Source organism: Parus major, chromosome 13 (genome assembly GCF_001522545.3).
Source record: "Parus major isolate Abel chromosome 13, Parus_major1.1, whole genome shotgun sequence".
Classification (NCBI taxonomy): Eukaryota; Metazoa; Chordata; class Aves; order Passeriformes; family Paridae; genus Parus; species Parus major.
The window spans coordinates 6,701,240-6,717,994 of record NC_031782.1 but is presented as its reverse complement, the minus strand read 5'-3'; the positions used below and the strand labels follow the sequence as shown (position 1 = coordinate 6,717,994).

General features: G+C 51.0%; 1 protein-coding gene across 3 annotated transcripts in view; it reads right to left on the bottom strand.

Annotated features, from left to right (window-relative positions):
* The window catches only part of FLT4 (fms related receptor tyrosine kinase 4), a 57,588-nt gene that overhangs the window by 16,663 nt on the left and 24,170 nt on the right, over nucleotides 1-16,755 (bottom strand). For all 3 annotated transcript variants that reach the window (XM_015641990.1, XM_015641991.1, XM_015641992.1), the window contains exons 3-12: nucleotides 13,287-13,558; nucleotides 9,512-9,624; nucleotides 8,466-8,628; nucleotides 8,079-8,218; nucleotides 7,243-7,411; nucleotides 6,575-6,692; nucleotides 5,841-5,992; nucleotides 5,051-5,213; nucleotides 3,168-3,312; nucleotides 504-612 (exon numbers count right to left, since the gene is read on the bottom strand). In XM_015641990.1, the coding sequence (XP_015497476.1) occupies nucleotides 504-612; nucleotides 3,168-3,312; nucleotides 5,051-5,213; nucleotides 5,841-5,992; nucleotides 6,575-6,692; nucleotides 7,243-7,411; nucleotides 8,079-8,218; nucleotides 8,466-8,628; nucleotides 9,512-9,624; nucleotides 13,287-13,558 (1,544 nt within the window). The remainder of the gene's footprint in view (nucleotides 1-503; nucleotides 613-3,167; nucleotides 3,313-5,050; nucleotides 5,214-5,840; nucleotides 5,993-6,574; nucleotides 6,693-7,242; nucleotides 7,412-8,078; nucleotides 8,219-8,465; nucleotides 8,629-9,511; nucleotides 9,625-13,286; nucleotides 13,559-16,755) is intronic.

Here is a 16,755-nt window from a genome sequence, read left to right as displayed (position 1 = left end):
TGGCAGGAGGCTCATACAGCCCCTTATGGGCCATGACTCCAGCCCACACCACTGGGCTCTGGTTCCTACAAAATCAACTTCCTCCCATCACCAAAATCCCGTGGGATCACTGCCGGGGGCTGGGGCCAGCGGGACCTGGCCTGGGATAGGGTCGGGCGGTGCCACTAGAGGATGCTCTTGGACCAGACACATCCCCAGCCCACGGAGCTGCCTGTGCCAGCGGGATGTCCCCAGCCCAAGACCTGCCCAGGACCTGCCAGGGCTGCTTCAGGACCTAGGAACAGGCAGTGCTGGCTCATTCCCAGGTCTGCCTGACAAACTCTGCCTGTGCTATCAGCTGCCAGGGCTTCAGACATTTGCTACCCAGCAGAGCTCTGGGGTAGCCCGGCTTTCCTGCTGACTTTCCAATTATTGTTGAAGATCCTAACTGTGAATGGCAGGACCTGACATTTTGAAGCAGAGAGTTTGGCTGGTGCAGGTGGGAGGGGTTTTACAGTACTCACTGGTCACATAGAAGTAGATCAGCCGCTCATCTCGGCCCACTTTATTAGAGGCAATACATTTGTACATGGCTGAGACATTGGCCTCCTGGATGGCCAGTTTGCTGACTGTCTGATGGGGGAAGAGAACATAAGGAGGAGTTAGGAAGAGCATCAGGGAAACGAAGTAGGATCACTGCTGCTCTCTGGCAGGTGGCAAAGCCCCCAACAGCTGTTGTTGGATAACCCTGGGAAAGGGTTATGCAAAAACAGACCCCTATTCTACAGCTCTTTGTGCATTTCAAGCTTTATCCATTGTCTCTACCAACAACAACATGATTTTATTCCAAATCTCTGGATCTTTATATGGAGTCCAGTCAGCATAAATGCCTCTCCATGGGAGCAAACTTCTTGTTAAGCACCTCAGGTCACAATGGGGACAGTACTCAGCAAGGGGGACAGTAACATGATGCAGGGCTGAGGGGATGGTTAAGCTCCTGACAAGCTTTATTTATAACACTGGGAAGAAAGGGAAAGGACACCAGGGCTTTGATTCCCTGAGCCCTTTGCAGTTAAGTGACTACTTAGTGTCCCACAGGGTTCAGTGGAATTTATGGGTACTTACAGAGCTGCAAGCACTCCTTTTACTCATAAGGAGAAATCAAACCTGTGAAAACATCCCAGCTCTCATCCCTTCAGGAATAGCTGTCATCTTTCTTTGAATTCCAAGTGTACATAGATATTGTCCTAAAAGCTTCCTCATCTCTCCCTCTAGCAAGACATGATTAAGACTGGGCAAACAGCCAGGCTGCCATCCTGGGAGCATGGACCCAGAGGATGCTGCCTCCAAATAAACCAGGAAAAGCAGCTGGGGAATAAGGCTGCTATCCTCCTCCTCCTGGCTCACACAGCACATGTGTGAGTTACCAAATGTGTTACAAGCACTCCCCTTAGAGGAGACAGTTTGAGGCTCCAGTTTAAATGACAAGTTAAATACATGCAGAAACCCCTCTAATGAGATGCTGTTTAAATTGCAAAATGAACATGTTCCTACAGGGGAATTTCTTTGCCTTTACATCCCACAGACTTTGGGAAGCATTTCCGTTCTGAGGGGCAATGTATTGAGGTTGTGTTAACCAGAAGGAACAGGCATTCATTCAGTGAATACTCAACACAGCTGAAGTGACTTTATTACTGGTACTTTTGTGCATTGCCTTTTCCGTTTCTTGGGGTTATTCATACAACCAGAGTGACCCTATTACTGGCACTTTTGTGTGCAGCCTTTCCTGTTTCTTGGGGATTTTCCTTCTAATCTGCAGTGTTATGTTTGAGTTGGGGTTTCTTGATCTGACATCATCCTGCTGCCTGCAGTGCATGGCACATCCTGTGGCTCATTCTGGACATTACAGATGGAATAAAAACCAGGAGGATGGTAAGAGAAGACAGGTAGAAAGGACAACAAGAGAGAGAAAGCATATTTTAGGATGTAGCATCCCCCTGTAAATGGAAGAACTCTTTTCTCCCAATGCTCTTGCACATCTGTGGGGATGCACAACCTAAGTTGAAGCTCCAGGACAATTACAACCAAACAGTTGTAATGAGAAGGACTGAGGAATAGGAGAAATAAAATGGGGAAAAGAGGGAGAGATCAAAAAGAACCAATACAAGTGTCACATCTATAGTGGGACACAAGGGTTTCTCACCCAGGAGCTCCCACCACTCCTGCTTGCATCCCTGGGGAACATCAGTCCCTCACTCTCCCTTCAGCTGCTCTGGTAGGAGAGTCATCTGTCCTTGCCACCCTTTTGGTGGAGTGATGAACTCCCGGCCAGGCCAGGGGACGGGAAGTGCCTTTAGAGGTGTGTAGGAAAACAGGAAGTGACTTTCGGAAACAGGGGCCCATTTGTTTGTTCTGCATCCCTCTGTGAGCGGCTGGTGCCCGACACCAGTGGGGACAGGAACCTCGTCATGGTGCAGACCTGACACTCATGGCTGCCCGGGAGACAGAAAGAAACAGGCTGCAAGCAGGTCACACACTGAAATGAGGGAGAGATGTTCCTTCCAGAGAGGAAATGCTGTGATGGAGAAGTGGCTTTGTGGAGCACACATTGCTCCCACTCACAAAGCTGCAGAGTGATGCTCTGGAATGGATGCCAGCTTCTCAAAACCACCCTCACCCCGCCAGGATGAGGACAGCTGGATGAAATGCCTCACCAGACACATGTGCCTTCCCAAGGCCAGAGATTTCCTGGTCAGTTTGTGACTCCTACTCTCCTGCCCAGGATGCTCTGCAGGATTTGGTTCTCAGAATTCATGCAAAATGCTCAGAAATGGCCATGGAAGCCCCCAGAGCAACTGTCCTACATGTCTTCCCTAGCTGGATGCCTTGTGTTCAATTACAATCCATGAAATCCCTCCTGTGCAACCAGCTCCGGTGGGAGCCTCTCTGGACACAGGGTAATTTCTCAAAGATGACAGCTCTCCCTCGCCCTGGGGCTGCCTGGTACTGCGGAGCCCCAGGGCCAGGAACTGCCACTGATGATTTACTTTAGAAGCAGAGGTGTGAAGCCCTTCCCAAATCTGTCTCTGCCAGGCCCCTTTCCAGGCCACTTTTCCTGGAGATTGCAAAGGAGTCCTGTGCCCATCTCCAGATCCCTGTCCCAGGACAGGTTTGGGATACAGCCTCACCTTGTTCCGCCCCTCCACAAACTCCACCCAGGTGTCAATGCTCTCGATGGGGTTCACAGCATCCTGCCTTGACACATCTTTCCAGTCCTTGCACTCGGGCATCCGGTCCCGCTGATGGCGCCTTGCTGCTCGGTGCCTGCTATTGCTAATCCAGCAGCCAGGGACAAGCAGGAAAAAGAGGGAAGAGACAGAAAGAAAATCAGCTGGGAAAAAGGCAGCAAAAACAGCTTTGTGTCAGAGAACTGATGGCCCGGTGCAATAACTCTGCAAAATTTCCTGGGTCTTTCAGTTACACAATTTTGATGTGCTTTATAAGGATGCCTTGCAACCACCAGTGAGGCGAAAATTTGTAGATGTGAAAATTGAGGCAGGGAACAGATACAGGTGTCTTGAGCAATGTCTTCACCCACAGGCCTGGGGATTCATCTTTCCTTGCTAAGGGTGGAGAAAGGCAGGGGTGAAGTCGATTCACATGTGCCTAGGAAAGCTCATTTTGCTCAGCCGCAAGGCCTTAAAGCCCTGCTGGGTCCGAGAGTCAGGGGTGTCACTGACTGGCTGGTGCTGGCCTGGAGAGCAGATGGTGCAACACACAAGCGTGCAGCACCCAGGGGTGCTCCTGCTGCCCTTGATTCAGCAAAGGCCAGGAGAGAAATCTCCCAGGTAGAGGTGCTGCTGGTGTCTCACAGTGGAATGATGGTACCTCTTCAGACTGAGACAGGCTGGTGGGGAGAAGTGTCCAAATCTGTTAGGGACCTGGGATGCTGCAGCCTGCAAGATGCTTTTGAAATATGGGTCGGGGTGGAAGATGGGAGGGTCTGTCCAAAAACATGGCTTGGGATAGAAGGGAGAGGCTTCAGGTAACAGGGAAGGAGAGGGGAGCTGAGGGCCCAGGAGCTGTAGCAAAGGTGTGTGCTGGCAGTGTAGGGCAGAGCACTTGGCGGGGCAAACACACTGGTGAGCTGTGTAAACAACAGGAAGCTAGAAAGAAGCCTCCTGCATCCTCTGGAGCTGTGCTAGGCAGAAATATGGTGGCCTTGAGAGACAGTGCTCATAATTCATGGGCCCCTCCACTTCCTGACAGGGCCACAGTGCACTTGCATGCAATAGAAAGCTCTCTGGCGTCCCTGGCTTGGCAAAAGCCTGCACAGGGCTGTAGGACCTGACTTCCTCCAAGCACCCTGATGTCCTCCACCCTGACTGCTCTGGCTACAACCCCAGAGCATCCCTTTTCCTTCTTCCAGTGAGGCTGTCATTAAAAAATGCTACTGCAGACCTGCCTGATGCTGCCTCAGCTTCCCAGGGCATGGGCAGTGGGTCTGCACCCTTCCTGCCTACCTAGTGCCCTGCTGGCAAGTCATCCCAGCAGCTGGTAGAGATCTGGCACTTCCCCAGGGTTCAGCAATTCTTCCCCACAAACAGCAGCTGCCTATGAGCACTTTAATTCCCAGAAGATAAAAGACAGAAAAGCCATGGGGACCTCAGGGCAGGAATGGTGTGAGCCCCAGCTGCTGTCTTGGGGTTTTTCCAAGGGGCTGTGATAATTTCTCCTGAAATCTGCCTCAGTTTCCCCATTAGCAGCACAGTGATCAGTGGTTTCGTTGCAGGTGCTGTGAGCTGTGGCTGGGCCATGGACATCCACTGACACATGCAGGTGGCTGAGGATGCAGAGGATGCTGTGGAAGCTGTTGATGTCTGGGACCAGACCTGGGCAAAACTCCCACACGGACAACAAGTATCTCCACTCTGCCTTCCCACAAGGTGCCGTGTTTTGGGTGGAGAGCAAAAGCAGGACATGGTTGGGGGCACAGCCATGATCACAAGAAGCTCATAACACCACAATGATGGCCTGACAAGACACAGGTGTTGGAAGAAATGGCACTTACAGGCTGCGTCGGGAGAACATCCGACAGGGCATCCATGGCCTCCACTGCCACTGGATCACCTCTGGTGCTGGGATGCCATAGACAGTGCAGGTGAGGGCCTGGGGGCTCCTCTTGGAGTAGATGCTTGGGGAAGAGGCTTCTTTCTCATGGATGCGTGGAGGAACTGCAAGGATCAGAGTAACATTGTAAGCAGCAGCTGCAGGCTCAGCCACTGCACCTCCAGGCCTGGCACATCTCTCCCCAGGCCCCCTTATAGCAGCCAGGGCACTACAGCTCTCTGGCTCCCTCAGGCAGATTCAAGTGACATTCTTTCTCCTTTCTCCAGTGAGTAGAACTGTCTGGATGCTGCAGGGCTCAAATTACAGGGCCACAGATCCTGCTGGAGACACATCTCCAGGCAGCAGTGCCCTTCCAGTACTTTTTTAGCTGCCATCTGTTTTCTGCATGACTGGGACCAGTTTCTGCTGTGAGAAAGTCCCACAGGGGCTTCCCACCCAGAGGAACTACTCCAGATCAAGACTTCATCTGTGTGGCAGCTGCCCTGCTCCCAAGTCCGCATCAGTCAGGGTCATCCTCAGCAGCATCTCCAACTGCAATCAGGAAGTGGCCCAAGCAATGACATATCCTGCCCAAAGTAAGGGAGGAACAAAATCGTGCCATGGGGGAGGAAGAGATGATGTAGGTACCAATTGCCGTAGGACAGCAATGGGGACTTGGTCCTGGAGCATCCCAAAGGCTGTGCCCATGGCCTCAGCACTCTCCCCCCACTCCAGCCCCAGCCTGCCCTTACCATTGACGACCAACTGGAGGCTGATGTGCTTCTCCAGCCCCGCCAGCCTGTTCCGCAGAACCAGCGTGTATGTCCCAGCGTGCTGCTCCGACACATCCTTGATCTGCATTGAAGATTGAGATTGCTTGGGAATTAGCTTTCCATCCTTGTACCTGCGGGGAGGCAGAGAGAAAATGCAGCCATGGGGAGGAAGTGTCCCACTGGCAGCTGGGCAAAGGGTTTGCTGGTCCTCACAAGAGTGCAGTCAGGGTGCCCCTTGCTAGCACTGAGGACCTCTCTGGAGAGACCCCTGGGCCTTCCCTGGACCCAAGTTATGGGTCTGCATATTGTGTCATATGGATGTGTGTGGGGTTTGGGGGTGTTGTAGCTCTGCTCTGAGCAGTGAGCAGGTGCGAAGCTCCCATGTCCAGTCAGCTCTGATGGAAGTGCAGCATGATTAGGTGCACAATCCATCCTGCCACCTTGTTCCTCTGGGAACACCAGAGCAGAGGGACGAGAGGGACAACTCCTGTGGGAGCTCCACTTGGCTCCTTCAGACAGTGCAGAGCTGCCAAGCCAGGCTGTGCAGCTGAGAGCCAGGACATGGGAAAATTACCCCCATGGGTTGAAAAAAGTGACATTTGTGACAATCTTGGTGACAGAGTGACCTAGCAAGGAAGCCAGGCTAGGCTTCACTATTTGGCAGAGTAAAGGAGGAGAGGAGAAGGTGGCTCAAGCTAAGAAAGGTAAGTTACCACTGGAAGTCTGGTGGGGGGTAAGCCACGACTTTCACTGGCAGCTTCACGGCTTCGTCTCCTGCAGTGGCTTCTATCACTGGGCCCTTCCTCCACTCCACAGTGATGAAGGGCTTTTCTGCAAGGGAAGAAGGGACCATGGAGGAGAAGTCAAAGAGACAGGGTGTCACAAAGCTCTGCTGCTCTCCACAGGGTCCAACAGCAAGGACCAAGGACAGGTGGGGTGTCATGACAGTGCAGCTGAGATCCTGGCAGCTGAAGAGCTGCCTTTGTCTCCCTCTCAGGAACCATTGGGGATGCAGGAAGGCTGGGCTGCCCTGTGACTTTCTGCTGCCAATAAACAGCCACCCAAAGCAGATGGTGCCTTGTGCACCCACAGCTGGTGCCTCTCAGGCCAGTGATGCCACAGGGTCACTGCTTTTGCCACAGGGCTGCAAGATATGTGTGTCCTGCCATTCCACTGCATTTGGGCCAAAAGTGTTGGCATCTCCCTCTCCCTCCCTTCTGGGACCTTGCTGAATGGGACTCTGCTCCCAGCATGGTGCTGGGGTGCAGGAGGGCTGAGAGCTGGGTTTCAGTAAAGTAGAGTGGATGGAGGTTCAGGAGCTGCTCTGCCCAAGCAGTCTGGGGCTGGCTCTGCTGCAGCTGGGCTCTGGCAGGTGCTGTACCGTGCACAATGACATCGGTGCTCTCCTCCAGCATCTGGGCACCATTGGTGGCAGTGCATGTGTACTTCCCCAGGTCCTGCTGGCTGACGTTGTGGAGGGTCAGGATGCTGGAGAGCTCCGTGTGTGTCTGCAGGGACCGGCGCTCAGGCTCAATCACTGCTCGCTGCGTCTGTGGGAGATGACAGAGAGAAGGGGATGAAAGACAGCAATGGGATGGGGCTGTGTGGATGGGCTCTTCACAGTTGTGATTCCTGATGCTCAGTGCTTGCCTCTACCAGGACAGGTTTCTGCACAACTGACTGCCATCCTCAGGGATGGAAGGACACATGTTCTGTGTACTGACTGCCTGAGACTGGGGTCAGATCTTACCATGTTTTGCTCTTGTAGCCCAGGAACCAGGCAAGGAGCCCCATGAACTGAGTGATGTTCTCAAGAGACTCCCCTATCTCACCATTCAAAAAAGACACAGGATACAAGAGGGGAAAAACCCAGTGGGGATGACCTCACAGGCTTTTGGCAACAAGGGCTCTCTGATTAGAGTAGCTCCTTTTAAATCAACCACATTTGCTCTGGATTTGGTCAAAGTGAAGCCAGTATTTTCCCAAGAACCCCAGAGCAGTAACACCTCAACAAGGAGAGAGCTTTCTGCCAGGAAGAGGGGTCTTCCTTCTGCTGCAGAAGAAAAAAAATGGGAAAACATGACCGAGATGTCCAGCATGGTTAGGATTATGAAGCACAGCCCTGCCAATGATGTGAAGAGGAACAATGAAAGGTCAGGAAGGGGCAGTTCAGAGGGAAACAGTTCAGTGCATGGGAGCTGCTCTGTTTGCTGGTACCTGTTTGCCAGGGTAAGTCCACTGGAAACGGACGCCAGAGTTGAACTCAGCCCACACTGTGCAGTTCAAGACAAGCTTCTCTCCCACTAGCAGCTCCATGGCTTTCTTGGGATACAGCTGGATGTCATACAGCTCACTCCCTGATGCAGAAGAGGGAATAAAAAACCATTTCTGATCAAGTAATTCTTTGATTCAGACTGTGCAGTTACAGGAGGTTTGGGAATAACCTCCTGCTGCATGGTGTATTTCTGTCCAACACACAGTAGAAGATATATAAGCACCATGCAGAGTCTATGTAGCTAGAGAGGACCGTAATGATCCCATTAGCCACACTGATGGACTTCAGAGCCACCCAAATTTCTCCCCTAAACCTTCCCAAATATTCACCTGCTATATGGATGATGAAGAAATTGGATTTGAAGACCTTCTTGTCGATTACAGTCTCACAGTGAACATACAGTAAATCCCTGATCAAGTGTGTGGGTACTTGCATTCCTTTCTTGTTGTCCCAGAAAGTGCTTTTCCCGTCAGGGTGGATGAAGAAATTTTGCTGGAAAAATCAACATTTTGCCAACTGAAATCAGAGGGTAACAACATTCCCACTCCACCCCTCCCAGGCTTTATGCTGGCTAACACATCCCTTTGGTGGGAAGAAATGATGCAATATCATGCTGTGCTCCTGTCCTCTACCCTGAGGGTTTGTCATCTAGGAATTGTGGCCTCCCCTCTACCCCAAGTAGCTGCATCCTGCACCATGATCCTCCCCATCTGCAGAGTGGGCCAGAGACTTCCAGGAATGGAAATTTCTAGAGATAGCTAAGGAAACTGATGCTGATGTCCCAAACATCAGCCCCACCGGGATGAGTGCTGACCTTGGGTAGTGTCCTTCCCGGGCAAGGGAAAGGCCCCTGGCCCCTAGAGTGTCCCTGGAGGCTTTTGTACAATAGTAACACTCATCCTGGAAGGATGTATTTTCATTGTAAAAAAAAAAGAAAAAAAAAAGGGGGGGGGAAAGGCAAAAGCAAAAGCAAACTGATAAGAGAACTATTTTTAGTCATGAGCCCCAGGGCTGCAGCCTCCTCCCTTGTGGGGATGCCGACCACCTAGAGGGGTGTAGATCACAGAGACAAGGGAAACAGGGGATGCTGTGGGGAAATGGGTTTAAATCAAAGTCTTGTTTTGTTTCATGGAGCTCCAGGGAAGAGAAGCAAGGTTGGCAGGAAACCCGTGGGGTCTGCCCAAGGGAACTGGACAACACAGGTCCAACCAGCAAATAAAATGAGGAAGCCAGTGGCTTGTACTTTCCATGGAAAATGTATCCCATGCATTTTCCTTTCCTGGCAGTGCCTGTCATGCTTCCACTCAGGCAATTACAAATGCAGAACAAATGCAACACATCTCGGTCCAGAGTCTCCCAACAGCTGAGCTCTCACCGAGGTCAGTGTGACGTTAAGATCTGGGATGGACACAAGGCATGGTACCCAAATGTTCTCCTTCTTGCTGATGAGAAGTGTCTCTGGCTTGTTGATAAATGGCTGTTCAAAATCTGTAGAAAAGATACAAGGAGAACAACTACTAAAAAAGGAAAAAAACTGGGAAAAGGCAACAACCACTAGAAAAGGAGGCTTTCTGAATTTCCTTAACACAGCACAAGTTTCACAGAGGGAGCAGTGTAGAGCTGTTCAGCCCCATCTGCCACATCTGACAGAGGAGACACCTGGAGCCTGGGAATGCAAAGGCAGCCGGCTCCTCCGCACCAAGCCCCGTACGGGTGCAGCGGCATTGTGTGACATTTGGGCAGTGCGGGAAATGACCTCCCCTTTCCTGGAGCCCTCACGGTCTCTGCCTGAGCCTGGCCCTTTGTGAACCAGTGCGTTGTGTCCTGGGCTCGGCGCCTGGCCAGCTGTGGCTGTGTCCCCTCGCAGGGCCGGCATGGGGCTGCTGGGGCTGTGCTGGCCTGGTGCAGCGCGACCTTCCCGGGCGGGGAAGTGATCCACAGCACAGGGTATGCAGATGTCATCCTGCAGCCATCCCGGCAGATAAACACATGAGCTGAGCTTTCCAGGGCTGCCACCCCACTGCCTCCCAACGGCTGCAAGCACAAATATTGACAGGAAGAGCAAAACCACCCAAAAATAATCATTATGAAATGACTTAGCAAGGCCAGGGATGTTACACTAAACTCTTTGCACAGCCAGTGTAGAATCAGCAGTGACCCAGGCTGACTAAATGGGATGAAGACAAAATTGGAAGAGAAAAAGAATTGTGAGGCTGCTTGGTGGCCTCAGTGACAGATGATTTATTCTGTACCATCAGGCCCTGCCTGCCCTTTTCCACAGGGCTGTATGTCTCACGGGATGCTCTGAATAGAGACTGGCTCCTAGTGTCTCAAAAGCATGGTGTTGTCAGCATCTCTCCTCTGTAAATGTCCATCCAGCACATGGTCATGACTGGCCTTAGTTATGGTAATTGTCCCCTGGGTGAAGGGGGATTTATAAGGGGGTCTTTGTTCTCCATATGGGAGACACTGGGCTTCCTCAGAGTAATGCTCCCCTGCTAGGGGAGATTTTACAGCTTCTGGTACACTGGAATCAGACCAAATGATCCCAGTGGCCTACATTTAGTTTTATTCACCTGTGTTTCAGCTAAACCATTGATTTCAAGAGCGTGTAGCATGAGGACATCCCTTTGTCCAACCTGAGATTCTTTCCTTCTGATACCAAACCCCTGAAGAGAACCATCTAAAAGGACAAGTCAAAGATGAATTTGGAAATGATCCTCACTTGGGGATCTATTGTTCAAATCATGTTGGGCCCGACCCAATCCAACCCAGTTCTCCCACTGTTAAGTGCATAAATCTTTAACTTTTGGTCTGTAAAGCTGCTGCTTCAGTGATAGTCATGCTGCAAAGGTCTCTCCTCTGTGTGAAGCACTTTTTCTACAGTGTAGGTGAAACAACCCACACTCAAGAAACTGTATTGGTCAGCTCTTAGGAACACATGGATTTCCCAGAGAGTTCTTACCTTATTTACTGGTTTGTTTTTTGTTTTTTTTACTGCCACAGGATTGCTGACTTCTGAAACCACAGATTTTTTTCCCAGTGTGAACGTGTTCCTCATACCCTCCCTAACCCTGGACGTGTGAGAAGGAGGAGCTGCACAACTGCCAGAGGTGAGAGACTATGAAGTCCCCTTCAAGCTCAGATGGCAGCCAAGAACTGATTTACTGGGCTGGTCCAGCTGCAAATGAGCTTGTTATTCATGCACTAACTCCCCTCTCTGACAACATCACAAATTTCCTTAAGACTGCCTTAATGGGTCAGATGGGAATAATTTAGCATCTTCTTCATTAATACATGCTAAGCTTTATGAGATGTGGGCTGTACATAGCTCATCCCACCCTGATGAGGCATTCTGTGGCTACAGTGCTATCTGTAGTTGTAATAAAATCCACACCTAACCAGTCACATGTGAAGGAGACACATTCATGGAGAGTTCATTTAAGAACTGAACTGCAGGTAATATACAGAAGAACCCATTTTTCCAGGCAAGCACAAATATTTTGTTCCTGGCAATTTCACCAAGCTCTTAACATGAGAAATGAGCTTGATGGATAAATCTGTGGTCTGATCACCCTGTCTCCAAACATCCCCAACACTTACATCAGCTCTTTCAAGCTCTCCAGGGACAATCTCACATTGCAGCCCAGTTCAGCAGGAACAGGCTTTATCTGAATGTTCTGCAGTGGCTCTGCTTACCATATGCCTGGGTTTTCCTAGCATCTCCCTTCTCCTGCCTGAAAGCCTGCCCTGTCTGGAAAGGCAGATACTGAGGTTTTCTAGATGCTTGATAACCATAAGAGAGGACAGCCTGATTGGACTGACTATGAACATGTGCTGTGTAGCCATGTGCACAGCAGTGCTACGAGCAGGATCTGTTGCACACACGCCGTTCACGGGCACCTGACAATGTGGGATTTATTGCCCCTAACCTACATCATGTGCACTCTCTGGTAAGCAGGAGAGCAGTTCCTGAGCTGCAGAGAGGCTGGAGGTGACAGAAGGTGGATCAGGGGGCAAAGTGCCATTTGTTGGATCACAGAGAAAATCAGTTCTTGCAAAAGCACTCCCTGCATATAAGCTTGTGGGGTTGTACTCATTTTCAGTGTATCTAAGAAGTTCTCTGCCTCCATCCTGATACAGCCGTCTAGAGTGTCTGAACATCCCTGTCCAACTCACAGATGTCTGAAATCCAGGCACGCTCTGTCCTGTTTTAGGGTGGGCAGCATAGCCCGTGGAAAGAGGAAGCAATTGCCCAAACAGACTTCAATTCCTCTCTAACAGCTGCCCAGCTTTTCTGATTTGCCCCTGCATTTTTCTCTGCATAGCTGCAGAGGCAAAATTGGCTTTGCCCTGGGACTTCTGAAAAATGCATCTTATATGTCATGACCTGCCTGGCTCATGACAACTGCACCAACTAATAAATGGGGGTGGAAAGAGAAATAGCTCAGCCAACTGTTTCCAAGGGACAGAGTTCATTTATCTTGCTGGAGCCTGCTGTGAGCAGTGGGGGAGACGACAGAGGAGGAACCTCTGGGACACAGAGATGCTGAGTATTGGCCCCACAGCCACTCCCTAAGCTGTTTCCAGCCCCAAGCCTGGTGAACATCCCCTCCTCTGCCAAAATGCACCTCATAACCCTACCTGCACAGGCAGCCCCTGTGCACTGTGGAGAGGAGCATCTGGATCTGTCACCGTGGAGCAGGTCAGGCCAGCAGGTCTAGGAACAGGCTGCACATGGAGTGTTTGTACCACTTATCCTCTCAGTCTCAGCTTTATGAAACACTACCACCCCTGGCCACCAGCACCTCAGGGAGTCCCCAGCTGTCCAAAAGATAACTCCTATGCTTTTTTTAGTGGTGGAGCGTCTCTGAGGCCAGGCTCTCACTCCTTGAATTCCTGCATTCCAGCCCAGCTGGAGCGATGCCCCCAGGATGAGACATAATTGAATCCCAGGCGCTGCTGCTATGGACGGATATTGGTCACCTGCACTTCCAGGGAACTGGCCCTTGGTCCCCTCCCCAGGAATGCAGGAGCCATGCTCTGCCCTGGGAGGCACATTGAGATGGCTAATCTTTCAGATATTATGTTGGTGCACTGGCTGCCCCGAGGCCCCCAGCCTGCAGGTGCACACCACCAACAGCTCTTACCTCTCACAAACACGTAGGTGCTGACTGCTGTGGTGCCCTCGATTTTGGCATCAATGTACTTGTAGTAGCAGCGGTAGTAACCTGTGTCATTCGCCTGTGCCTCTGTCAGCAGCAGCACTTTGCAGTACGGCTTCGTGCCGGTCCCCTCGCAGTCTTCTTCTTGGATTGCCCGGCCGCTGCTGGGGGCTGCTGAGGCCACCAACTCAGTCTCCTCCTTCCCAGCAGGATCCACCTTGCCCCCTGGCCACGACCACTCCAAAGGGTGCTGGCCTCTAGACATGGGCAAAAAGCAGCATTAGCTTGGGGCTGAGCATGGTGACCACAGTGGTTTTATTGCTCTCTGTGACTCTGTGCACACCTGCACGTGGCCCAGGCAGACACCAGTCTGGGGCTGAGGCATGGAGGAATGGCCATCCTTCAAGGGAGAAAACAGGCACAAGGAAATGGCAACCAGATTCCTTAAGTGGTGGGCAAGCAAATCATCATCATCCCCTTCCCCAGGCCACCTCTCTGGCCATGCTAAGCTGTAAGGTATCAGCCCACTCACAGGCAGGCCCCTCTGTCCCATGGCTCTGTCCTACTGGTATGAATGCCAGGACAGTGAAACACACAGGGCCCTGAGGGAAAGGTTCCATTTATTTTCTATTCCCTCTCATTATTAAAAGGGTCCAGAGCTATTAGGGAAACACATGTATGTGATGATTTCCCTTGGCTCAGCGTAGCTGCTGGCTGGGGCTCATTGTGTGATGAATGGAGTGGGAAGAAGAATGGGGGAAGGAGAGCAGACTGGAAAGAAAGCAAAAAAGAGAAAAGCAGGAGGGAGTCAGGGATAAAAGACAGCAAGGGGAAAACAAGAGGAGGCTCAGCTGACTGCCTTCTGGCCAGCTGCCAGCTGTTTGCTTCCCCGTTGCTGTGGGAGGGGGTTCCCCATGCTCTGCACAGCATCCTGCAGCCCCTCAAAACCCCAGCTGCTGCCCCTTCCCACCTCTGCAGGGACACTGAGCTGCAGATACCTCTCTGATGGCTTGACCACAAAGCCTGTTCAGCAGCAGCCCAAAGACAGACAGAAAAGTCCAGGAACTCAAGAAACCCCCAGACAGAACGTGCACGTGTGTATTTATATACAGCTGAGGATCTCCAGAGCGGGAGCTTGCATGTGCACACACGTGCCACCGTAGCTCGTTATAACCGCACTTGTTTACTACAAACAAAAAAAGCTTTTATTCCACACTGGAAGTTTCCTTCTGTGAAATCAGAGCCCCTTTCAGAGGAAGGCCTAGCCCCCACTTGAAAGTTTGCCAAATAGCTGAAAGTCACTTAAGTACGTGCAAAAAAAAAAAAGAAACGGGAAAAAAAGAAGCCATCGTAAGAGACAGCTGTGGGGTAAAAATGGTCTTTTGTCAGCACCGTTGGCTCTATGAGGGGAAACTGGGTTCATCTATTATGCAAGCTGGGAATAGACATGTTGGCACACGTAGCTCCTCTGCCAGGACAGGTCTGTGGGCAGATGCCTTTAAGTACATTGACTTAAAGCCAGACTGTGACCATCACCAGACAGCAAGGGACAACGAGGAGGAAGCGAGATAAGGTGCCATTGGAAGGCACAATGGCTCAGACACAACGAGGACAGGATTTCTGTCCAAGCATGGGGGAAAGACCTGCCCCTTTGTTTGCCTTCAGCAGCTGATATATCTTCCTGCAGACTTTGCTCCCTTCCAGCTCACTGCAGATGAGTTTGGAGAGAGTTCTGCACTCTTCCTATGTTGCCAAGCACAAGGGCTCTGGAGGCAGTAATGAGCCCTTGGGGACAGCCACACAACCCCTCTTACCCAGCTCAAACTTCTCCTTTCACTAAAAATGCCATCAGTGCCTGAGGCAGGGCTGTAAGTACAGCTCTGGCAGCTTGTGCAGAAGCACAGGCAAGCTTCTCCCAAGTACCAGTCTCACAAACACTTCAATAAAAATAAGAACTGAATTTTGAGTTTTTCCCATCCTACTCATACACATGGAAAAAACAGTAAAACTGATCACTAAACCAGGAACACCTGATGGCCTCTGCCATAGCTACTGCTGCTGTGTCCACAGCCCCGCTGCAATGGCACAGACCATGGGGCTGTCCCTGCTTTCAGCCCAGAGCTGAGAGCTTCAGACCAGGCATTTTTGGCACTCCACTTGGAGGAGGGTAATTGTAAAAGTCTCCAGCGTTTCCGCTTTCTGTTTGTTTACCTACTGGGATTTTCACACATTAGCAGATCCACTTGTTTCATTAACCATCAAGGCCAGCAGTAGTTGAGTGATGTGTGTTTATATAAACATGGATGGGCCAGTGCACACAGACATGCTGACCAGCCTGTGGGCAGCTCAACCCAGGCATTCCTTTCAGATGTGCTTTCATTTCCTTTCATCTGTCCATAGGCTTGGTGAGGACACAGAAGGTGTGGGTATTACTGTGAGTCCAAGTTAGTGTCACTGGTGTGTTAAGAGGACCAGAAGGAGGCAAGAATGAGGGCAGGCCAGGCTCACGTGGATCTACCCTGTGCATTTGGGGAAGGGTCCAAGTAGAAGTTTTGGATAGTTCTCTCTCTCCTATCTGTCAACTTTCCAAGATTTATTCCCAAGTTGTTTTCTTTCAGCTCAGTGATAATGTGCCTCTTGGCGATGGAGCCTGCTGATGCCAGCTGGAAAAAAATGCACTGTAGTCTTCTCCACAGCTGTTTTCCTCAATCTTTTCAGGGTAGATGCTCTTCAAGGGAGGTGTTGCAATTGGCACCCCTCTTCTTCAATCCTCTTTGAAACTCCCATGTGTAGTATGATGGGAAAAGCTGGTTGTGGCTTTGTGGCTTAGCTGGGATAAGCCAGATTCCCCTCAGCACCATGGAGGATGTTCACAGCAGCCACAAACATGTAGGATAGAGCAGCAGGTGGTGTGTGTTCCTGGATACCACTCTGGAGCAATGGTTGTGGGGCTTCACATTGTCCTCAGGCTCCTTCAGCCCTGCCACAGTGCTCATTTCCTCCACAGGAGCCAAGAGGGCTATGGGGTCAAATATTTCCTCTCTGCCACAGACAGGTTTGCACATCTGTGAGTCAGCTCTGGTAACAGGTCACTGGGCAGCAAAGGACATCCTGGCACTTCTTTTGCTTGGTTTGCTCCCCACCTGTAACATGCTGGTCATGGGTGAGGAGATGAAAAATCCACAACTTGTGCTCCAGGTGCTCATGAGATAGCCTTGTTTATTATTCAGAACTCACTTTACCCAATTCAAAAACTCCTGGGCTTGATATCTATTGGCTGAGATCTCTCTCCCTGCCCAGCTTCCTGGCCAGTGGTGTTCTTACATCTCAGCTTGGATGGGGCTGGCTAAGGGTCCCCTGTAACTTATCCAGGGACATGTTCAGGCATGAATTAGGCTAGCTGGATTGGATTTGTGTTATGGTCAGATTTACTTTGTCCAGTCCAGGCCAGCTG